This window comes from Pristis pectinata, chromosome 3, assembly GCF_009764475.1.
Source record: "Pristis pectinata isolate sPriPec2 chromosome 3, sPriPec2.1.pri, whole genome shotgun sequence".
Lineage (NCBI taxonomy): Eukaryota > Metazoa > Chordata > Chondrichthyes > Rhinopristiformes > Pristidae > Pristis > Pristis pectinata.
Genome location: NC_067407.1, coordinates 79,103,410 through 79,129,442, shown reverse-complemented (window position 1 = coordinate 79,129,442; position 26,033 = coordinate 79,103,410). Strand labels below are relative to the sequence as shown.

Below are 26,033 nucleotides of genomic sequence, written 5' to 3'. Positions count from 1 at the left end.
GCCTGGTGGTCTGATTTCCCAAAGTGAGGGTGAGGGGTGGCTCGGAAGGCATCTTTGATGGTTGTATAGCAGTGGTCAAGGGTATTGGCGCCCCTGGTGGAGCAGGAGATGTGCTGATAGTATTTTGGTAACACTCCTGAGGTTGGCCTGATTGAAGTCCCCCGCCATGATGAAGAGGGCCTCAGGGTATCCTGTCTCAAGATTGTTGACCATGGAGTATAGCTCATTGAGTGCAGGCTTCATGTCCGTCTGTGTTGGGATGTAGACTGCCATCAGGATAGCTGAAGTGAACTCCCTTGGCAGATAGAATGGTCGACACTTCACCGTTAGATATTCCAGGCTGGGTGAGCAGGAGCTCGCCAGGATCGTCACGTCCGAGCACCACAGGTTATTGATTAAGAAGCAGACCCCTCCACCTTTACATCTGGAACACTCCACAGCCAAACTCTGGAATGTCCTTCGTGCAGCAGAACTGGGATTCCCTACCACATCCCTACCCCTGCAACTTCATCTTCTAATATTTTAAAACACTCAATCTGCTCCTCCCCAGTGATGATAAAGACCTGGGACTTGCTATCCATCTGCCCCAAGTTAAAATCACAATCACATAGAAAGCTTGCATCTGTTGTTCACTCCACCTCATACAAATGAAAGAAACCCATTTTCATTCTGGGGAAATCTCCTCAGTAAAAGAAAATAGCTGTTTGATGCAGGAGACAATAATCTGTTTATTAGTCAATTAGTACTCAATTGATTTGAAGATATCACAAAAGACTCTTGTTCTTCAGTGGCAGAATTATATATTGTGACACTGGTGTAGCAACCTATCCTCAAAGCTACCATCAACTGGTTTCAATCCATGAATACCTTATGTTTTGCAATCAGAATCAAGCAACTTCGAAGATAGGTAACACTTTTTCCCCTCATGAAGAGTGGAAGAATTGTAGAATACTCTCCGCACAAAAAACAGTGGCTGCTAGTTCAACTAAATTTCATTATGTCAGACAACGTGATAAAAGAATACAGAGCCACTATACACTTTGATCTACAGGATCTACAATTTAGATCTGTTACCAATTGGCATCAAACAATGTTTACAGATTAGGGAGGAAACATCATCAAGTGCACACTGAATGATAAAGTACCAAGAACAACTCACTATATGCAGGGGTTAACAGTCTGATGAACGAGGCAAAGCAAATTCCATGAGGATGTTTTCAGAAACTTGAAGATCATACTGGGTTAAGATAGTTTTAGGTTGGTCCACTCTAGTCTGATCTAAGATATTTTCAAATACAACAAAGCCAGGATAAGATTAGACTTTAGTCAGCTCAAGCCAGGACACTTCCAGGCTACATGATGACTTCTTTACAGTTTTTTTGAAATCACATGGCAATATCAATTTGTGTTATATTAATGGATAAGAAGATATTCTATTATTTCATTGTAAACGCCACAATGCAATAGCTCGGCAGGCTTTTGAGAGGAGTCAAGAGACTAAAAAGCCATAGAATGAATCATAAAATTGCTGACATTTATTCTACAAACAGGAAGATGGCAACATTCCACACCCTGGAATTGGAGAGAATTGACAAGGTTGTACAAGATTAACCTTGGAGAAATAAACACCACAACTTCTATTCATACTGTGCGGTTACATCCAATGGATATTCCAGAATGCCTCACCATAAATTAATTATTTTAAGTAGTCTCTGCAATAATGAAGGCAAACAACAATCAGTTTGCAAGCAGCAAGGTCCCGCTACACAGCAGTGACACTAAGGACCAAGAAATCAGTTTTTAATGCTGATGCGAAGACAAAATATGCCCAAGAAATCAGGAAAGCTCCTTGCTTTTCTTCCAATAGGGCCATCTGAAAAGGTAGACATGACAATCATTTAACTGTTCATTCAAAATAATGGGACCTCCACAAGGTAGTGCTGCAGTGGATTTTGTTTATTTTAACATGCCATTTGCAGCATTTTCAATCAATTTCACTAGCAGCACACTACCAATTTATGTCTTCCATCCTTCCACAAGATTTACAATAACTCACAACCAATAATTTAAACATTCAGTTGGATATGTATATTCAGCTGGTTTTGCAGCTGGCACAAAAAAATACTTGCAGGAACTATGCCAAAGACTTTAAGGACCCTGCATTTGTGACCTCAAAGACAATAACTGGCACATTAGAAGCTTATGAACACAAATTCTTCACAAGTCTACTGGCTACAGGCGGTTTTGGATGCTTACAAATATCTATGGGAAGCTGCCCAAAATTTTGCAAATGTTTCACTGGAACAGCTGTAATTTGAAGTCTACACTTACCAGTTACATAAGCATCTGCACGATCTGAAAACCTGGTAGCCTTAGCATTTCTGAAAGCAGCACAGACATGGAAACACAACTGGAAAAACACACGCAGTGAAAAGGCAAGTGACACCAATATCTAACATTGCAAGAAAAGGCACCTGTCTCCTACGTGTCACAAGCACACTGCCCACTTCAAATTTCTTGTCCTGAAGGTAGATATTCCTTAGTTCAGGCATTGTATCAACACTTTTCAGTGCTGGAAAGAACCTGAAATGAATGCCCAATAGAGACCCCTTCTTAAATGATGCTTCTTACTATTCTTTCCCAACACTGTGCTTTGCATTTCACGAACAGTCTCTTGTGCATCAATTTTTATATGGCTCACCATCAGCACCCATGCTTTCAGTTGTCTCAGTCTGATTTCCAGAATTCCTTCCTTACCTTTCTAAAGCATCTTCTCCTCTAATATACTTAAAACTTCTCTATTTTATACAGCTCAATGTGAAATGTGATTAATACTCCTGTGACACATCTTGGAACATTTTACTATCTTAAAGACCAGATACAAATGACTGTTTTTGATGAAGGTATCCTTAGAGGTCTTTTGTGTTCAGATATCTATAGAACCAGAACCAAACACAGGAGGCTTTGCTGCCTCTGTTTTAACTGTTTTTTTCCACTGTTTTGTTTCAGGAAGATTGAACAGATTTTGAAGCCCCTGATTTAACAGAAAATATGTAAAGCTGTCACCCATTCTTTCAAAATTTAAAAGCAGTAACACAAAAACTTGAAGTATGAAATGTTAACATAAACTGATGCTGCTGCAATACTGTTGCTAAAATTGTGCACAGCAAACTCTTATCACTGAATCAGACAGAAACAGAAATTGAGCCAGAAAATTCTATTTGTCCATATAAAACTGAAGTAAAAATTAGTACAACACAGATACAGAACAAATGAAAGTGTAACAGTGCAGAGAGGATTCACTAGATCGAGTCCTGGAATGTATGGGATTTCTTACAAAGAAAGATTGAGTACATTGAGAAGAGGAGGGGAAGAGGATTTTACTGAAACATTTAAGTTTCTGAGGGGTCTTGACATAGTACATGCATTTTTCCAGTGGTGTGGGAATGCAGAATCAGGATAAAGACCATAAGAAGGTATTTCTTCTCTCTGAAGATTATGAACCTTTATAATTCACTACTTCAGAGAGGGTTAGTCAAGATATTTACACAATGTAGGGGAATCAAGAATGAGCATCAGGAAGGGGAAGTGGTGTTGAGGCCAATCATCAGATCAGCCATGATCTTACCAAATGTTGCAGCAAGTTTGTGGGACAATGGCCTGTGCTTGCTAATATTTCTCACTTCATATATCTTTCCGAAAGTAAACTAAGCACAATGTTAAGCATTCCACTAAAAGCTACAAATTTCTAGAATTAAACAATACAGAGAACAAAGATGACAATCATTTGAAACTCAAAGACAAAAGAGATAATAAAATTTTTGGTATGGATGTAATTAACAAGAATGAAAAGGGTCAATTTTAGTTCAAATATAGCCAAGAACAGGAGCAACTGGGCAGGAATGGATGTAGGATGTTCAGTGAATGCAGTATGAATGGTACAATACATGCAAAATCCAACCCCCACAACAGCATTGCACATTACTTTGCCACTGAGGCAACTTTTAACCAGTTACCCTTTGTGCAAATCATATACCTTGCCTTCATCCATTGGGTTGTCACTGATGTGGACAATGAGTCCTGGGTGGGTTTTTGATGATCTGCAATTAAAACACTTATTTGTGAAAGGGGGAAAAATATAGTTGCACAATGCCTTCAAACAGTACAGGAAATGATTATTAGGTAATAACATACTTAAACACTAACTACTTACAGCAACAACTGCATACTGCTTCTGAAGGTTAAAAGGAACAAAGCTATTAAGTTATTCAGCTTCCAGTATGGTCCTATTGAACTAAGTGACTTTATGAGGCACTTATTAATCATCCATGTCCTAGTCATCCCATAATTCGTGATTGAAATATTTTTGAAATGAACATCACCATAGCTACGGGCCAGATATTTGGCCCAATTTGCAAACTTTTATTCTGCAATTATATTTACAGTTAAATCTTTTGTTAATTTATTTAAAAGTATTCAAAGCAATGCAGGATTTGGGTCAAAATAAAAACTGACCACAGGCCAAAAAAACAGCTGCTGGACAGCAGGCTGAGAAACCAACTGGACAGTTACTTATCAATCAGCTGACCAACACAGAATGGCAGTAGACCACCCATACAGCTTTTGTGTGGCTGGACAGATCTTCATCACACAAAAACTTATAATTTCAGAGAACAACCTGTACTAATACAGCATCTTTAATATGGTAAACCATTGCAAGGCTGAATGGAGATGCAGAAATAGTTCAGATGAAAAAGTGGCCTTTAAAGATCAAAAAACAAACTGCTGGAGGAACTCAGCAGGTCAGGCAGAACCTGTGGAGGGAAATGGATAGTTGAAGTTTTGGGTTACGATCCTTCAATTGGACTGAAGGGTCTCAACCCAAATGGTTGACTGTACATTTCCCTCCACAGATGCTGCCTGACCTGCTGAGTTCTTCCAGCAATTTGTTTTTTGTTCCAGATTTCAGCGTCTGCAGTCTTGTATCTCAGGGCTTTAAAGATGTTATTAAATATGTCTCTCCCATTCCTTTAAAGAGAGAATTCCAATTCCAAAGCATCGGGTCGGGACAGTTGGAGCATGAGAGGATCAAGTCAAAGAAACAAAGCAACAGAAGGGTTTTAGAATTGGAGGTAATACTAGAACTAAGGAGATACAGGACTTTGAAGAAATTTAAACAAGAATGAGAATTTTATAAATGCGTGACATCAGAAGAACTGGAGTCAAAGTAATGCAGAAAAGGCAGTGGTGACAAGTCTGCAAGACTGGAATGAGCGCATGAAAACCAAATGTTTATTGGACAAACTGGAGTCAATGGAAGGTGGCGAATGAGCAGCCATTTAGAAGTTCAAGCAAGCTTGTAGCGATAACAGCAAGACTAATGGGTTTATCCACAAATGGATCAAGGTAGGAGTGGAGTCCATTTCTGCAATGGAAAGGACAACATGGAAACTCATTTCTCAGAACTGAGCCAGGGGCAGAGTATAATGCTGTTATGGAGGTGGAAACAGTCAGCCTTGGTGATGAAGCAGATATGGTCAAAAACTTAGCTGTGTGCCAGTTACAAAACTGAGGTTCCAAGCCTGACTCAGCTTTAAACAATTTCCAGGAAAGACAATGTTTCCCACATTTAAGAAATTTTTGTTCATCCAATGTTAGATTTCAAATAAAAAAGTGTGATAAATCTGAATCCAGAGAGGTGATGGTGAAGCTTATGCGCAGAGCCTGATGTTATATTTTTGAATGACATTGTTGAGGGGAATGGTTTATTGTTACCCATCCTGTGACTTTCCTTAAATATTTTGAAGATTTCAATCAAATTACACTAACAACCTCCTGAATTTTAAGAAATATAGTCCCAATTTTTGTATTCTCTTAATCATATTGGGAAATCTCCAAGACCTACAAGTGCCCACAATGCTCAAGGAGTGGTCAAAATAAGGTTTAATGCAGCAGTGCTCTAACCTTGTATAATCCAATCCTCTGGATATAATGGCATAAGTTCTAATAACCTTTATGATTATTTTCTGAACCTGCCACTAACATTTTATGTCTCTTAAGATCACTCTCTGCTTTTAGCTATTCCCTCAGTTAGAAAGTACATGATTCTACCCTTTAGGTCTGCACAGATAACTTAACAATTGTCTACATTCACATTTAATTGCCATAGTTTTAACCATTTAGTAAAATACTGTTTCTTCATAATTTAGTACTTCGATCTACATTGCTTAACACGCTGCTCATCTTAGCATCATCAATGATTTTGGATATCTATCTATCCTATCATTTATAAACTGTGAATATTTGATGCCTCACAGGATCTTGGTTACGACCTGCCAATTTGATTACCTGCCATTTACCCTATTCTTTGTCTCCACTGCTCAGTCAATTTCATAGACAAGACTATAATTTGCCTTCAAATTCCAAAGGTTTAATTTTACTTCACAGCGCTCAGGGTCTTCATCAAATGCTTTCTTGGTCCACATAAATAACACCCATGGATATTCCCGTCTGCTATATCAGTCAACCCAAACAAAAATTAAATCAGTTTTGTTAGACATGACCTTTCCTTTACAAACAAATGCTTGTCAAAGTGTTCAAACACTTTATCCTTAATTACAAAATACTTATTTTCCTGCGGATGTTATGCTACCTGGTTCATACTTGTTTCCTTCCATCATTCTTAGACAGCAGCTTGGCATACAAGTTTCTAATCTAAAGGACTGGTTCCCAATTCAAGTCAAGTTGAGTTTATCGTCCCTGTACAAGTACAGTGAAGTACAGGTACAATGAAAAACTTGCTTGCAGCAGCGTCACAGGGATGTAAATTCAAGAGAATTTAGTAAAAATATAGTCGGGAAAATATTTTCACCCACTTCTTTCAAAACACTGGAATGGAAATCTGGAGATTCATACCATATCAATCATCCGTTATTTTGCTTACGTTAATTTTGGCAAGTCCCTATCCCTGATTAAGTAATTTCTCATGATGTTCAGGATGTCAAGTTCTTCTACTGAAAGAAAATTGGTCAACATATCCACTACTTTCTTATTTTCATTTACACTTATCACTATCCCCTTTTTGGGGCAGGTTGCTCTTGGCCATCAGCATTTTTCTAATATAAATGTAAAAAAAATTATCCTAAAATTCCTTTTGAGTTTTCATTTCCTTCTCCCTTTTCCCACCTTTCATTGTTTTGTCATCTCTTGCTGTTCGACACACCTATTCCTGATAGCAATATCTTTTCATCTATATGCATTTTCTTTTCGTTATTAGAACACCTCTTACTGTAGCTTTATCCATTAGCTGATTAGCCCGGATTACTCCAGTCTCAATCTCATGACAAAGAAGTCAACCTTATTAAAGTCAACATTTTAGTGGTGTCTCAAGTTCTCTTGTGAACAATGGAAATATATGTTCTAGAGCAAATGAGAACAGCAGAAATGACAGCCAGCACACTGGTAGAATCCAGAGTCAGAATTGGAAGCAAAAAGAAGTTGGTGCTTAGCAGGTGTGGCAGGGTGGGAAGACAACAGGGTGGGAGTAAATAGGATGCAGTTCAGGACAATAGCAAGCAAACATTCTAAAGGATGCCTAGAGTAGCAAAGAGCCTGGAATGGCTGTAGTAAAGACAACTGCCCGTGAAGGTAGAAGATGGAGAAATGTGGGGGGAAAAAAACGACTTGAAAGTTGGAAGACTAAAAAAAAGAGGATAAAGGAAAATTGAAGTGAATGACAAAGCAACAACCAAAATGTGTTCAAGAATGAACACAGGAAAGTCTGAGCTACGTGCAAGATGTTGCATGAAATGTTTAATAGTATATTTACTGAACCAATCCAAAGTAAACCTGATCATACAAGATAAGTAAGCTACAATATCCAGAAGTTGGTCTTAAATTTATTTCTCCATCTTACAGCCAGCATCCTGCTAACTTCTCAAAGTAGCTGAAGAATTGGCTATGCTTCAACTCAGTTTAAAAATGGCACAGAGCTGAGTTTCTAAACAAAGATCTAACCCTTTCTACAACCAGACCTCTTTCAGTCTGCATTCTTTCCTTCACAAATCTAAAACCTGTATTTTGCACGTACCGAGTAAAATTTCTCATGGATTGCATGAATCCATACAGGAAGAATGCACAAGGTTGCAAGTATGATTATGTGGTGATCTAACAGAGGTGTTGTGGTGATCTAATAGAGGTGATATGTTATTAACCAACCACAATCATTTTAATGATCAACAGGGTAGGTTTAAAAAAAACCTAATTTCCTCTGGTGAGAGGTGGGACAAAAAGGGCAAGTTTAAACAAAGGGGTATATTGTTAAAATTGGAAGTGGGTCATTCAAGGTATCAGATGCATTTCTTTTATACAGAGTAGTGGATATCTGGAATTCTCTCCCTCAAAAAAATTAAAGCCAGGTCTTAAGAAAATTCAGAACTGGAATAGATTGTTAGATAAGGGGAATGGAGATGCAAAGTTAAATAGAGTTGAAGTCCATATGAGACATGGTTTAATTAAACAACTGAACAGGAATGGAAGGGCTGAAATAGTCTATTCCTGATCCTATGATTTAAGCAGTTATGTGAACAGGAGCAAAGACAACTGAAAATTTAGCTGTGATAAATATCAACTATTTCTCCTTGAAGATATTGAAGTTAACAAATCCATTTGCAGTGCTAAAATAAGATAAAACTGGAATTAAAATAGGGTCCGTGACTATAAATGTACATGTTTATTCACTACATATCTTTCCCTCCCTCTGACAGCTTTATTAGGGTATGGAAAAAAAAACTGGCCTTGGCCTTCCTGAAATAACCTCCCGAAGATTTTGTAAGTGCAAGTAGAATGAAGAAACTGAAACATGACAGCCAATTGAAACAACAATTTCACATGACGGGGGTGGGGGGGGGGGGGTTGCGTGGTGTGTGGTGGACTTCAAATCCCCATCCCCTTCCTGGAGCAGACTGCCTTGTTCTTGTTTCAAATATTTTGGACGAGCCATGAGGCATTCTTTCAATCGATGGCTTGCATATCAAAGAATTTATTATTTGAACTAAAATTGGTTTTAACCTTTCAAATATGATAAGGAAAACTAACTGACAAAACACTTTATCTTTGATACAGCAAGCTAAATCATCTGAACTGGGGTTGCAAACATAAATGAAACTTTTGACAAGTTGCTGAGCTAGTAGACATAGATAAAGACACATGCCTTGCTGTAGATATATAACATTTCCTTCTTGGAAAAATGTCATCAACCATCCATAAGAATGAAGCACTTACAGTTCAATGGCTTTATTCCACATAATGACATAGCCTGAGAGTGTGAAGGACTCCACATTGACAATATGTACATTCCCTCTTTCTGTGCCAACATACAACCACTTACTCTGGAAGGGCAGATGGCAAAATGTTATCCTGTAGAGAAGAAAAACATTGAATGAAAATGTCATTCAAATATTCTACAATATTCATACATGTAACAAAAGATATACAATAGTACCTTAAATTATTTTAAATAGAAAATTTGACTATGTTTCTTAGGGTTGATATCGTGGTAGATGCAGTGGAGGAATAATGCTCCAAAAGCTGAAAGTGTAAATTCCATCAATCATTGTGAAAATTTAATTAACATGGTGAGTGACCTTGAAAAGGACTGTTTTAAAAACTGAACATGCGAGTGTGGTTCAGACAAGTGAACTTGTCATCTCCACGTGAGCATGGTTTCAATGTATGATTGACAATGTGGCACTCCAAACTAGCCCAGCTAAGCTGCGAGTTAAACAGCTGGCATTAATAGCTCAGAATAACTAGAGATTATTCCCACAAGACATTAAGAGTACAGTCAACACAATCATAAATTGTACATTCTATCTGGTTAAGAGTGCATTGCATTCTGATCAAAAGCTTTGTAGAGTAAAATTCAGCCATTTTAGGTGTATACTTTCTGATATTTTTACCCAGTACTATAAGTGGAGTCTTTGCTGCATAGGACATCACCATTAGCAAATTGCAATTTCTACTGGTGTTTATCACTACCATGATCTAATGTTACTGCAAGCATTCACAGTGTACCACATGTCTCAAAAGTATAACACCATCACAATGATTCTGGAGAACAATATTAAGAAAATGTTTTTCCCACCTCAAATTATGTTTGCTTAATAGTCCTCAGCTGAAGAAATCTCCACAGATTTCAGCAGTCAAAAGCAAAATGGATCCAGAGCAACACCTTATGGAAGGGGAATCTATGCTACTTAACTGGCCGATTAGCTATGATAAATAACCCAATTATTCCTCTCTAAACGTCCATAAAATAGCAGGTGCATTTGCTATGTTAGAACAGCATAAAACTGATTGAATCAGGTTCCCTGACGATAATTCTACATGGAAAATTCATTGCTAATGTTTCACATTTAGATATCTAAGTACACACATATATAGTAATAGCACACATATAGATCCTGTCTTTTTAATACAGGATAATTTGGCATGAGGAAAATGTAATATTCAAAAGGCCACACATGACACTCACTTGACATATTTGAGGTGCAATTCCTATTGGGAGACTTGCTAGAGAATAAACTAATAGTGTTGTGCTTAAAATAAAATCTTTCTATCTGCCAGTTATTAAAATACAGTGAAAGAGTTTATTTATTCATTTTTGAAGAAATCTGCTGTTCAAATAAATATAAAATCACACAACAGAAATATCAGACACATTATTACTGAGTGAATGCACCTGTTTCAAGCCAAAGACCACATCACAGGAATTTTCATGAGAACATTGAGTACATTAAGGGACAGACATACTTTTGGGCAATTTCAAACTACTAAAATAATGGTCAATTGCACTAGTCAGAAAGGACTGATGCCTCTGTTTAGTTTAATGGTAAAGCACTGAACTCCAGTTATTTATAACATGGCAGATGATACCTCTGGCTCCTATAAACTTCATGTTCCTGCAATACTGAATCTGCAGTGCAATGTTTGGTCATTGACTTCAGGAAGGGGGACGGTGCACAAGCTCCTGCCTACATCAAAGGTGTTGAGGTTGAGATGGTTCAGAGTTTCAAGTTCCTAGGAGTGAACATCACCAATAGCCTATCCTAGTTCAACCACATAGACACCATAGCCCAGAAATCTCACCAGTGCCTCTACTTCTTCAGGAGGCTAAAGAAATCTGGCATGCCCCTGTCAGCCCTTAGCAGTTTTTATAGATGCTCCACAGAAAGCATCCTATCTGGATGGAAACTGTTCTGCCCATGACCACAAGAAACTGCAGAGTTGTGGACACAGCTCAGCACATCACAGAAACCAGCCTCCCCTCCATGGACTCTCTCTATACTTCTCACTGCCTTAGTAAAGCAGCCAGCATCATCAAAGACCCCACCCATCCCAGACATTCCTTCTTCTACTCTCTCCCCCATCAGGCAGAAGATACAAAAGCCTCAAAGCATGGACCACCAGGCTCAAGGGCAGCTTCTATCCTGCTGTTTTAAGACTATTGAATGGTTCCCTAGTACGATAAGATGGACTCTTGACCTCACAATCTACCTTATTATGACTTTGCACCTTATCGCTTACCTGCAATGCACTCTCTCTGTAGCTGTTACACTTTACTCTGTGTTCTGTTATTGTCTTCCCTTGTACCACCTCAATGTACTGTGTAATGAATTGATGTGTATGAACCGTATGCATGACAAGTTTTTCCACTGTACTTCAGTACATGTGACAATAATAAACTAATTCCATAAAGGAAAATGAAATGCAAATTTCAAGAGCGTTTAGTTCCTTCATACAAACATACAAATAAGGAGCACGCCACACAGCTCCTCAAGTGTGCTCTGCCATTTAATGAGATCAAGGTTGATTTGATTCTAACCTTAACTCCACATTCCCATCCATCTTCTGTAATCTTTCATGCCCTTGAGAAAAATATTGCCCCATCTTTGTCTTAAATAGGTGACTACTTATTTTTAAAGTGACCCCAGTTTTAAATTCTTCCACAAGAGTAAACATCCAGCCTGCCAAGACCCCTCAGGATCTTACATGTTTCAATCAAGTCCCTTCTCAGTCTAAACTACAGCAAATACAAGCCTAGCTTGTCTAACCTTCACTCATAAGTCAATCCGCCCATTCCAGGAAACAGTTGAGTAAACCATCTCTGAATTGCTTGCAATTCATTAACCTCCTTCCTTAAATAATACCAATAATGTAAACATTATTACTCCAGATGAGGTGTCGCCAGTGCCCTATATAATGGAAGCATGATGTCCCTACTTTCACATTCAATTCCCCGAGCAAAAAAAAAGCTCATATTCTGTTAGCTTTCCTAACTACTTGCTCAACTTGTATTCTTTTTATTATGCCTATAACACTACCACAACAAACCTCATGCAGAAAATTACATTTCAGGAGAGAGGTAGGAAAGAAAGAAAAAGCAAGCAGTAAGCCACAATGAAAGGAGTCAATAATGGGCTTAGAAAAGCTGGATGGAAGGTGATATTGTACAAGTGTTGAGATAACTGGATAGAGAACAATAAACTTGAAATCAACAGTGGAGCTGCTGACCCTCGCCTCTAGATAATATCACTGGAGGGGTAAGGTGTAAATGTTGAAGAGTCAGGGGCCTATGATATAGCCCTGGGATAGAAAAATCACTGTAGACCCCAAGAAAAAGCAAGAGTGCAAAGCTTTCAGGTGCACATTCACTGAAGGTTGATTTCAAAGTAAATGGAAGGAAGGATTGAATCAGTTTGTAAGTTACATACATAATTCAGTAAAAACTATTTCTTTCATTTTTTAAACTGCATAAAACCTGAGGTTACTAGATTTTCGATGAGCCAGTTTTAGAATTTTACTTCCCAATCACCATTGCCTTGTGCATAACATATTTTTCAGCGACTCCTTTCACAATTGTTCAGCAAACACAAGAACAAGAAGTAGGCAGAAAATTAACTGACAGTAGTAACACCACACAGCAATTACACAACCTCCTGGAAGCAAAAGAAAATTTCACAAGACAGTAACTACCTTCATGCTGAGAAAGTGCAACTGGGCACTACAAAGAACTGGACTTGCTTTCAACATTTTCTTCTAAAGGCCACTTTGCAATTATTTTCAAGTTTACAGGCATTTTGTGCAATTAAATGCCAATAATTTCAATAAAGAAAGGCTTTGCAAATATTAACAGTTAAAAAAAGAGTGCAGTTAAAATTTTAGGAGATGAAAGTGGCAGTGATATTAATGAGTATGGCACTGAAGGTCCACAGGAGATTAATCGTATTGGTACTGTGTACAAAGGATTTCATTTATCTGAATAAACTCAAGTAGCTGGGATTGTTCTTCACACAAGGAGATGCATCTAAAATACACAAGATGTTGCACAGGATGTAAATGGTACTCCACTGTTTTGAGCCTGGGGGTGGAAGGTAGAGTGGGGTTGGGATAGTAGTGGTCAATGACCAATGAATGCAGATTTAAAACAAGTGGCAGGATACTCAGTGAGAAATGATTTTTTTTAAATGCAAATTTTGATCTGAAATGGTTGCCCGAAAGGATGGAGTAGGTTCATTAATTTTCAGAACAGAAACAAAAAAAGGAAGACTGAAAGGAAACAAGAAAAGATTGCAGCGCTAAGGGAAAAGCAGGAGTGGGATTAATAGACTGCTTTCATTGAACAGACAACAGGCAAAATATGCATGAAATCTGTGTATGAGTAACAATCCTTTAAGGTAGCAGATTAGAGAGACACTGCTTACCACCATACATAGAAAGTGCAGAGCACTATGTGGAAGTGCAGGGCCATACATTTCTAAAAACATGAAATCTATCTCCTATATTTTGGCAGAGCTGGGGCTAAAGTCCGTTCAGGGAAGATAACAAGCACAATGGCTGGTTTCATTGATTTGGCGGCGGTGTGGGAACCAGAATGAAATATTAAAGAAATAAGGTTCACAGAGGATCAAGCTACAAATACCACTGGAATAAAAGAATGCTCAGAAACGAGGGATGAAAATGAGGCAGTTTAAAAATGGGCTTGAAGTGTATGTATTTTAACAAACATACTATTTTAAGTTTGTGAGCCACAGACAAAAATCAAACATGGAACTTTTGATAAAGTGGAGAAAGCAAAGACTTGGCTCAGAGGAGGGAAGTTCTGGAAACAATATTTCTACTTACAAGATTCTTGGATGTGATAGGAAAGAAAATGGATGGTTTCTAGATTTAAACCAAACAACCTACTGGAGCACAGGGGAAATGATGAAATTGAAGTGGTAGGGTTAATGAATAAAATCTATTTGGCCAAGAGCCCAGTTATAGGACCATAAAATATTCTGGTTGTTGTACTAAAGACTTGCACTCCACAACTAGTTGTGCCTCTAGCAAAGCAGTTCTGGTACAGTTACAACACCAACATCTACCTTATGTCTAAAGTTGCCCAGCTATGTCCTGATACCGAAAAGCAGGACAGATTGGAATTGGCAAAACGTCACCCAGGCTACTTTCAATAATTAGCAAATTGATGGAAGATGGTGTCGGCAGTGCTATCAAGCAGGTAAGTGCTTGATAGCACTGCCAGCTCATGTAAAAGTCACTCATAAACTGGACAGCTCATGTTTTGCCAGGACCACTCCACTGCAAACCACAAAACTTTGTCCACCAATGGAATACAGAGGTGAATTTCAGGAAGTAGGTAATAGTGACTACCCTTGATAACAAAGCCTTCAAATAGGAAACAGCTTAGACATAAATCAGAAAGTTATCATACATACAGCACAGAACTGGGCCCTTTCAGCCCACCTCATCCACATCAACCGTGATGTCCATCTACACTGATCCCATTTCCCTGCATTAGGCCCATATTCCTCTACATCCTTCCTACCCAACTATCTGTCCAAAAGCCTTTTAAATGTTATAATTGTATTCACCTCCCCCAACTCCTCAGACAGCTCATTGCAGACATTCGCCACCCATTGGCAACTGATTTGAAGACACTTAGACTGGAGGTCTGCTAAGGTACAAAATTAAAACTGACCTGAAACCAACCCAACTATAATCAATGTAAACCTAAATGGCGTCTTCAGACGAATAATGTTTTCAATACCAAACCAAACCCACAATTGGGTCCTGTCTGGCTCAAGCCCGGAAACAAAGTTCTAATTTAGACAAATCCTATTTCCCGGTTCTCAGTCCTTGCCTTGTACATTGCTGTATATTAGCTGCTCATCCTGGTGCTTTCTAAGTGTGATCAGGATTTCTACTTCAACTATCCTTTCAGGCAATAAGCAACAGGCTCCCACCACTTAGTTAAAAAATTCCTTAACCCTAATTCTTCTGCCCTATCCCCCATTGTCATTGAATTCTGTTTTAAGAAATAGGAACTTATTATTCATGCCATCCTGGTCTCTTAATTTTACAGACCTGTCTGCAGCTCTTAAAATATCCAGTCTTTCCATATAATTAAACATTTCCTTCCTTGACAACATGATTTTAAATCTCCTCTGAATCTGCTCTGGCCAATCACATTCTTCCAGTAATAAAGTGTCCCATATGCAAAACACTTGGTGGCTTAACTCGTGTTCTATGCTTCTAATGTAACTCCCTTGCTTTTATTGGCCAAGGCAGAGAAGAGATAGCACATGCTGCCTTAACCATCATACCTTAAGGGGTTGGTGGATATGCACTCAAAGATATGTTTCCCTCTGCATTTCACAGTATGTACAAAGCATTCCCTTCAGTCTCGCCTTTCATAAACTGGATTATGTTCTGGCTAATCTTAATTTGATGGATTTCTGACCAATTTAGCCAATATATTAGTACCCAATTTCTGCTTTAATCCTCACTACCAACCACATGACCAACTTGTGTAACATCTGAGAACTGTTTAAGCATGCCCCTTACATTTAAATCTAAACAACAGAAAACAATGGAGCTTGCACTGCAGAACTGGACAGCAAACAGCCTTCCAGTCATTAAAATAACCAATGAAATCTTTGGGTGTCTTACCACTGGGCTAATTTTGGATCCAAGTTATCTAATTTCTTTTGATCTGTTGGCTTTCGCTTTTTAAAATAAAACCGATCTTACACGTAAAATTGCATCAAATACCTTGCTAAAATTCATGTACAAATATTTCCACAATAGGGAAAAGGAAGGCCTTCCAAAGCTGAACCTCCTTGGATGACCACATTTTCATGCTCCCGCTCTCATTCTGACCTTTCCATTAGTAGTTTCCTGCATACTTCAAGAAACTCAATGCTAGCCAGGAAAACAGCAATTCATCTTGCTACAATGTGCATTATTGTAATGGTGGCCTAATGGCTCTAGGCCTTGAGATCCCACCTTCCCTTCATCTGGCGAGGGGGCATGAAAGAGAACTACTTCTTTTCTTCTATTTAGGCAGAGTGATCCAGTTCCGAGCAGTTAGAGGTGGCTGATAAGGCCAACCTGGAACTGTAGGGTCTGCCACAGGTACTTTGCAGGAATGGCAGGTGTGTGGGTAGTTTGTGAAATAATACACTCCTACCATTTATACTAGACTTCTATATGTTCCAAGAAAATGGACAAAGCTCTCAATTTCACTCTGAATGCTCCTCCATTTTGAAGGGTCGTGGCCAAGGATTCCCTCAAGAAAATTGAGATGGTACACTTTTTTCAAGGTGGCTTTGAGAATATCCTTGAATCTTTTCTTCTATCCACTTGGTAATCTCTTGCCGTGACACAGGTGTCCATTTGGGGAGTCTGGTGCCTTGCATGCAAGCAACATGGCCTGTGCATCTAAGCTAACTTAATGTACTTAGGGTGTCAATGCTGGGGAGATGGGGCCAGACAGGAAGCTAACAATGGTTGTTGATTCTGCTAATCAATTCAGGTAATTCTGAAGAGTCAGGGTTCTCTCCCCAGTCCTTTGAAGTACCTGGTGTTGGTAGTCCATTCTTCAGAAACATATATTTGGGCAGAGATCACTGCTTCCCAGCAGACCATGCTAGATGCAACATCTTGATCTTCAAATGCTCTCTCTCTCTCCAATGGCCAGACACTATGCTGATGGTTAATTTCTTCATCAATGTCTACCTTCAATAGTGAGGTGGTTCCCAGATACAAGAGAAGTTCTAGGTTTTCCAGAATGTTGTTGTAGACCTTTTGTGTCAGAGGGTAGTATTCAGCAGCTGCTAGTTGATAGAGGATCTCTGTTTTGTAGACATTAAGTGCAAGTCCCATTCCCAAGTATATTTCAATGAACTTGGAACAGTGACTTGGAGCTTGGCCTCTGAATGTGCACGTCTAATACTGCAGGTCAATGACAGAGGTTGGGATGATCTTGTTTCTGGAGTGGAGGTGACACAGATTGAAAAGTTTCCCATTTGTTTGATGAATCAGCTCCACTTGAGCGAGAAGCTTGTTGGAGGTGAAATGTGCCATTCTGGCAAGGACGATTGAGAGAAATGTTGAGACAATGGCTCAGCAGGACACCCATTGGGACTGGGTCAGATCACAGCTTTCTTATCATGAAGCACTAGGATAGAGATGAATTTCCATGGACAGCTAAATTTGAGCAGGATGCTCCACAGGTTGGTGCAAAAAGCAGAGGAATTCCAGCAACTCGCTGCTAACCATGGCATTTTTAGATTTTCTTGCTAATGATGTATTAGCACACGCTAATTTTCTTGGCAGCTGTGACACCCATGACTGAATGACAGGCATCTATTATTGAAGGCATTAAGTTTTCCCTATTGTAAATGTTGATTTGCATGTGACAATGCAACAGGCATTCATTTGTTGTTTTAGCAGTTTCTGGTGAGATGCCACTTCACCTTGCTTCCACTGGCTTTTCTTTAAAGTTTGGTGCTTGGCTTCAAGATGGCATTGCTGCTCAGAATCACACCACATGCTCAGGTTTGGGGCATTCCTCTTCCCTTTTCATGATAAATATGATTCTGCATTTACAGAACATTGATTTTCTGTTTAAGGCCAATCATTTCTTTGTCTTTGCCAACTTTCTCCCCCCACATTCATTACATTACTCAGCATGTGATTCATCTGTTTTTTTTAAAACTTGTTCCAAAATAAAAGCCAACTGCCCTACTTTGACATACTGTATAAGCAAATTAAAATTCTTGTTTAACTTGCTGGTTTGTGTTTTTATTAATTTCAATAGAAAACCACGCACACACAAAACTTAAAATGAACGACTTGATGTGTAGCAGCAATGGATTGGAATGTAAACTTACAATGTGTTGTTTGGGACTTTGTGAAGTTCAGTTATGCCAGGCAACCTCAGAAGCTGGTATCACTTTTCTTGTTTTCTAAAAAACGTATATATCATTCCTATGGACAAGTTGTTGAGATGGCAGCTATGGTTTGCCTCACCAGTCACCATCATTGTTCACCTCAAGATTCCCAATAAACAGTTGCATGAGTTGCACATGGTACTTCACCAGCAGGTGGGAAGCAGGATCTTCAGGATTTTCTTTTAATAAATAGCAAAGGCCTTTCCTGGAGCGTTTTCACTTCAGATTTGACTAGAAAAAAATTACTGGCATTTCTATAACAAATATACAAGTTAGGAGTAGTAGTCCACCCATTCCCTTGAGTTGGCTCTGCCATTAAAATAAAACATGGTTAACCTGACTGCAACCTCAACTCCGCAACGCTATCCCAATGACTTTTAATCACCTTATATATCAAGAAATAATAAATTTTCAAGAATGTTTAAAGACTCTGCTTTAGCTGCTCTTTGAGGAAGAGAGTTCGGAAGACTCTTAATCTTCTGAGGGGAAAAACTCATCTGCCTTAAATGGGTGACCATGTATTTCTAAACAGTGATCCCTCATTCTAAATTCTCCCCTAAGAGGAATAATTCACTCCACATTAGCTTTCAGCAAACCAAGCACTCAGACCCTAGATACCTCCATTTCTCAGAGCTCTGTAATCTCTTACCATTTGGATAATATGCTTTTTTCATTTTTCCTGCCAAAGTGGATAATTTCACATTTTTGAACATTATTCTCCAATTGCTTTATCTTTGCCCTTTCATAAGATCTCAAAGTACTTTAGAGCCAGTAATACATCTTTGGAACAGATGTAATGTAGGAAACACAACAGCCAATTTGCACAAAGTGAACTCACACAGCCAGTAAATTGGTAACATCTAGATAATCAGTTTTAGTACTGAAGATAAATACTGATCAGGTTAAATACAGTGCATGAGCACTGTTCTTTGAAATAGTGTCATCAGATTTTTTTTTGAAAAACAGTCACTTGACAGTGGCTCAGTTTAACATCATTCATAAGGTGATACCAACATTGCAGCCATCCTGCAGTTCTGCATTGTACCATTGAAAGTCAATTAAATAATTGACAGTTCTGTTAAAGATCATGACCTTCAATAAGGAACCATCAGATTTTGAAACAATGAAACATATTGCAAACATTCAGCTGCGAGTTAAATTCTTTACAGGAGTTCAGCAACAACTGTGTACATAACTTATTTGGCCACTTAATTTTGTTACTTATCTGGCTAGAAAGCACAATTTTAAAATTTTGTCTTTTGGGACTTAGGAATTATGAAATTAAGCTGCCGGAAGAATTCAGCAGATCAAGCAACATCTGTGGAGGAAAAGGAATAGTTGACGTTTTGGGTCGAGAACCTGCATTTCTATTCTGCAGGGTAGATATTCTAAGGTGTGACTAGAGAGAATGGGTTCTCTCATCCAGAGTCTGTGGAAATTTAAGGTGCTCAATGCAAAGTGAGGAAGATTAATTTTTGATCATCAGAAAATGTTTGTAGCAGTGACACACAAACACACTTTCCTAAATTATACACAAGTGTCTTCTCAACATCTCCATGTATATTCTCAACAGTCGAGATGGCATAGTTCTGTCAACCAGATTGCAGTCACTTGAAATCCCCAAGTAATCTTAACAATCATCAAACAAGTTACATACATGCAAACAGAATCTTCAATGCAGAACCTCCCTGTGTTTCACAGAACTGCAGAAAAATAAAAATGGACATGGCATGGTTGACTGAAACCATTAACATGAAGAGGGGATAGATAACCAAAGAGTACCCTGACAGCTATAAGGTGAATGCGTGAAGAATTTGTAATGCAGAGGATATTACACACCAATTCTAAATAGTATGGAATCTGGACAGAAAACATCTAATGTACACTGAACACATTTCTTTCAGCCTTAAAAAAAAACATCAAAATAAAAGCTCAATCAACTAAACTGTTGAGAAACTTAATTCACTCTACACAACTCAACACTCTGGATCACATCAAAAAATTGCAGGCCTAATGCCACACTCTGAAGATTTGAGCTCAAAATCTAGCTGCACTATCAGTGCAATACTAAAGGAATACAACACTATTAGAGATTTAATCTTTCAGATGAAATATCAATTCAAGCTTAAATGTCTGGTGGACCTGAAAGGTCCCATGAGCCAGGTTAAAAACAGTGTTATCTCTCCATAAGTCTTTCAATTTAAAACACCTGGACAAATTAGGTAGTCATTTATCATTATGGGATCCCACAAAAGATTTGGGACATTATAAAATACTGTATTTATCTATATTCCTTTGAACTTCATTTACTTAAGTAAATTAAATGATTCGAGTGGAAAAGCAGGTTATGCAGTTCCATCAGTTCAGGTAATTAAGAAATTTCAGGATGAGTAACTGATTACCAAATAAACCTAAGTGGGAGCAGCCCTATTTTCCGAGAAAAACAGAAGGAAGCAGCCTTAGTGCTGGGGGGGAGAGGGGAGAAGCGGTGGTAGTGACCTCACCATGCACACACCGGGGGAGAACAGGAGCAGCCCTACCATATGCCCCTGGGACTGAGGGAAGGGAGCGAAAGAGAAGCCACACCTTTGTAATTATCCCAGCAGAAGCAGTAGTACTGCATGCCCTAAGATGATGCATCTCTGACATCAACAGGACCTGCACCTCCTCCAATGCTTAAAGTGCCTGCAAGAATCTCCATTCCTTCTTTCAAGGTAAAAAGTTTTACCAAGAATAACATGTTCTTCCTTCAATCCCAAGTGCCCAAATACAAATATTGGGATATTACTCCTATTATATTCTGTTTCTCATCATCACTTTATGGACAGTACTTGGACTATAGGTTTCAGTTCAGGCTTCTTATCGTGTCCCAAAGACAAACCCAAGGTAGTGCTGGTTGCAAGTCACAAGGAGAAGAAATTTATCCCACCCTTACTTTAAGCTAAAATGATATCAAGAGACAAAAGAGCAGCTATGTGCAATTCCGTTCATCTTAAATGAGCCACATCAGAATAAATCTGGTTTAATAACTTATCTGGCACTACCTGGTCTAAAGGAAACCAGGTCACTTGACAATTTGAATCAGATTTCTTTGGAGTTGGTTCCAGGGATTCTGCTCTACCATTTGTTTCTTTCCTAGCACTCTTCGAGCTAAATGCAACAGTTCAATTGTAGTTCACAGACCTTGGAGCTTGTCCTGGAGCAATAAGGAATTGAGTAATTCTGCTGACAACTTGGAAAAATGTCATTTAACAGACGTGTTTTCTCATTTCATTTAGTCTGTTATTGTATATTGGCCCTGTATATACTGGAGATAGGGGATAGAAGTGTTTTTTTCTGCTGGCAGGAGGTTTGAAGGTAAAAAAAAATCATGTGATAAAAGTTTCAAAAATATGTCCACACAAAGACACAAGTCTAAAATGCCCGAAATCTTGTTTTCTATCTGGGTGATTCATCTTTTAAACTTAATCAGGAGACTCTTCAGTCCTTTATGATACTTGTTCATTTACCACGTTTAGGAGGAACAGATTTCAGCTTGAAAGGTTGCAAAAGCCAACCCTGCCAGACTAAGAAAGGGGCAGGTAATTCGATCAGGAAAAGCACAAACAGAATCCAGAAGCAAGGGGTCAAAAGCGAACCAAACAACAGCAGATGGAAGGAAAACCAAGAAGTCAGAAGAAAATACATAGGAACTAAAGCAATAGATGCAGAGCTCTTAATAACACAATGGTTCTTGTACATGTTCATCAGTTGCTGCTTGAATCTCAGCTTCCTTGTACTAGTTTCCCATTTTGTAGGCTGGTATACTGTAAATGTTTTACCAAAAATTAGATAACTTATTTGGTCGTTTCAGCTTGTATTTGAAACCATGTACATGGTATGAATGTTCAGTACTGCCATTTATTTCTAATATTCAAGAAGGTTGTCATCCTATCATGCAGTATAAATTACAGTACCCTTATTCTGAGTGCAAGACAGCATTCAGTCCAGACACTTAGTTAACAATCCTGTGCTAAATGCTTTTACTTAGCGCAAGGGGTCAAGATGCATTGAGTTGACTGCGTTGTTATAGTTACACTGCAATAGCATGGCGAGAAACATAGCTAGTTGTGCAGTGCAGATATCAACACTACAGCTGATACCAGGATTTTGCCTGGTACAGTTGCTTTTGCCGGGCCTGGGTTCCAGGACAAAAGACCACTCTCTCTGTGATCATGTATGAAGGGGCAGTTACTCAAAGTACAATATGGAACCTTGTACCTGTATGTGGGAATCAGCCTTCTTTTCAGTACTTGCATTTAATTGACGATTGATTTACTGGTTGGTTATCAGTAAAATGGAAGCACACAAATTAGAGCGTTCTGAAGAGCAGTGATTTTCTTTTTAACAAGCCAATGAGTTAACATCAACCAACAGTAATGATAACTTATATGTATATATTGTGCCGTTAAAATTGTAAAACTTCTTGACAGACTTCCCTTCTTGGAGTGGTTCCCTTCCTTAAACAGCAATGCAATAGTAAAACATCAGCAATCCCTTTTTAAAAGCAAATTTAAATCTTTATTCCCTCCATCGGTTTCTTATTTTTAGTTCAAGTTTATTCCACTTTTCTCCCAATCTAAGTTGTTCAATGGAACAAAACCAGTGGCAAAGGAAATGGCAGCAGAATAACCCCTGGCATCCAAGTATTAAAAGGGAATGCATGGAATAGTGCCAGGCAAAAGGGACTAAAGGGCATTGTGGTAAAGCTCTAGACACCGAGTGACTAAAGGAATTTGCTATATGCCACAAATACTCAAACTTCGACTATACAACATTAATCTTCAAAAGCAAAATCTGTGAAATCATGAAGTTACAGCCCCCCATATGCAAGGCATGGCTGTAACTTCACAACTGCATAAACCACAGCCAAAATGGTATATTTTTTTTTAAGAAAGACTTGACACTTGCACCATAAGCAACAAAATGTAATTGGAATTCACTCTGGGATTGAACAACTGTAAATGTGCTCTGGGGAAAACCATCTTGCTTGGTCAATGTAGATAACAAACTTCAAAAGCAGGCTCAAGTAACTGCAAAGTTGCAGTTAGACAAGGCAAACGAATGTTTAAGTCAAAACATTCAATCAAAGGTTGCTCTTATCCTACATAACTGCACTCTCGTTAGATGCCACATTAAGCTCTCCTCCAATACTACCAACAGATTTTCTGATATTCCTGTGGAAGAAAAAATACTTCAGGGCTTCCTGACGCCTCCATGAGCTTAACCACTTTTAACCATTACTTTATGAGTGGGTGAGAGTAAAACTGATGGGGTGGAGATAGAAATATAACCTGAACTTCAATTCCATACACTACTTTTGCAATATAATTAACATGCTCTGAAAAAAGATTAATTTTGGGTACAAAATGGGAAATTCCTCTTGTGTAAAACCAAAGGAATAGCAAAATGAAATATTTGAAGAGGAGACATTTCTGTTCCAGATACAGAGATTCAAAATTATTTGCACTCAATCCTCTTATCTGAGCCTACACTTTTGTTGAATGCATTCATTCAAAAGAACAGAAACTCATCTGACTCAACCACAACTTCAAGTCTACAGCCTCCTGCTTAATAATTCAAAGTAATTGAGTTGCAGACAACCAATCTCCCAGAATATGCCAGTTACATTCCCACAGGAGAGACAAAGAGCTTTGTATTGTTATTCTTTGTCCCTTAGCCCCAATGGGAATAGACATCACCTGCAGCCAAGGGAGCCAGCTGCTTCCAGAGCCACTCAGTGCAACCCCTACGGCATGCAAATGTGGTCTGGTTTGTCGTTCCATCTCACTTCTGTCTCCACTCTGAGACAAATCTGTACGGCTCCTGTTATGTCAAGCAAGAAACACAGACAAACATGCATATATTTCTATTGAATCTTTTTGAAGCTTCAGGGCACCCCAAAGCACTTTAGAACATAGGCACAGGTCCTTCGACCTATGATGTTGTGGTGACATTTTATCCTGCTCTGGGATCTATCTAACCCTTCCCTCCCAACATTGCCCTTCATTTTTCTATCATTCATGTGCCTATCTAAGAGTGTCTTAAATATTCCTAATATATCTGTCTCCACCACCTCTGCTGGCGTATGTTCCAAGCACCCACCACTCTCTGTGGTTAAAAAGACATCCCCCTCTATACCTTCCTCCAATCACCTTAAAATGATGCCCCCTCATTTTAGCCATTTCACCCTGGGAGAAAGTCGCTGACTGTCCACTCGACCTATGCCTCATCATCTTGTACACCTCTATCAAGTCACCTCTCATCCTCCTTCTCTCCAAAGACAAAAGCCCTAGCTCACTCAAACTATCCTCATAGGACATGCTCTCCAATCCAGGCTGCATCCTGGTAAATCTCCTGTGCACCCTCTCTATAGCTTCCACATCCTTCCTATAATGAAGCAACCAAAACTGAACACAATACTCCAAGTGTGGTCTAAGCAGAATTTTATAGAGCTGCAAAATTACCTCGCGGCTCTTGAACTCAATACCGACTAATGAAGGCCAACACAGCATTCGCTTTCTTAACAACCCTATTGACCTGCGCGACAACTTTGAGGGATCTATGGGCGTGGACCCCAAGATCCCTCTGTTCCTCCACATTGCTAAGAGTCCTGTCATTAACCTTGTATTCTGCCTTCAAATTTGATCTTCGAAAGTGTATCACTGCACACTTATCTGGGTTGAACTCCATCTGCCACTTCTCAGCCCAACTCTGCATTCTATCAATGTCCTTTTGTAACCTACAGCAACCTTCTACACTATCCACAACACCAGCAACCTCCGTGTCATCAGCAAACTTACGAACCCACCCTTCCACATCCTCATCCATGTTAGTTATAGAAATCACAAAGAGCAGGGGTCCCAGAACAGATCCCTGCGGAACACCACTGGTCACCGACCTCCAGGCAGACTGCACTCCACCTACAACCACCGTCTGTCTTCTATGGGCGAGCCAATTCTGAATCCACACAGCCAGGTTTCCCTGGATCCCATGCCTCCTGACTTTCTGAATGAGCCTTCCATGAGGAACCTTATCAAATGCCTAACTAAAATCCATGTACACCACATCCACTGCTCTACCTTCAATGTGCATTGTCACATCCTCAAAGAATTCAATCAGGCTTGTGAGGCACAACCTGCCCCTCACAAAGCCATGCTGACTGTCCCTAACCAGCCTATGCTTCTCCAAATGCCCATAAATCCTGTCAAAGAATCCTCCCCAGTAATTTGCCCACCACTGAAGTAAGACTCACTGGCCTGTAATTCTCAGGGTTATCCCTACTGCCTTTCTTAAACAAAGGAATATCTGCTACCCTCCAATCATCTGGCACTACTCCTGTGGCCAGTGAGGACGCAAAGATCATTGTCAAAGGCACAGCAATCTCTTCTCTTGCTTCCGTAATAACCTTGGATATATCCCGTCTGGCCCTGGTGACATCTATCCTAATGTTTTTCAAAAGTTCCAGCACATTCTCTTTCCTCACATCGACATGCCCTAGCGTAACAGCTTGTTGTACGCCATCCTCACAGATGTCAAGGTCTCGCTCACTGGCGAATACTGAAGCAAAGTATTCATTAAGGACTCCCCTACCTCTTCTGTCTCCAGGCACGTTTCCTCTTTTATCCCTGATCGGTCTACCCTCACTCTAGTCATTCTCCTATCCTTCACATACGTGTAGAATGCCGTGGGGTTTTC

General features: G+C 39.2%; 1 protein-coding gene across 1 annotated transcript in view; it reads right to left on the bottom strand.

Annotated features, from left to right (window-relative positions):
- Window positions 1-26,033, bottom strand: part of stxbp5a (syntaxin binding protein 5a (tomosyn)) — a 164,426-nt gene that overhangs the window by 119,078 nt on the left and 19,315 nt on the right. The window contains 2 exon segments of the mRNA XM_052011174.1: window positions 4,037-4,100; window positions 9,283-9,417. Coding sequence (XP_051867134.1) covers window positions 4,037-4,100; window positions 9,283-9,417 — 199 coding nt within the window.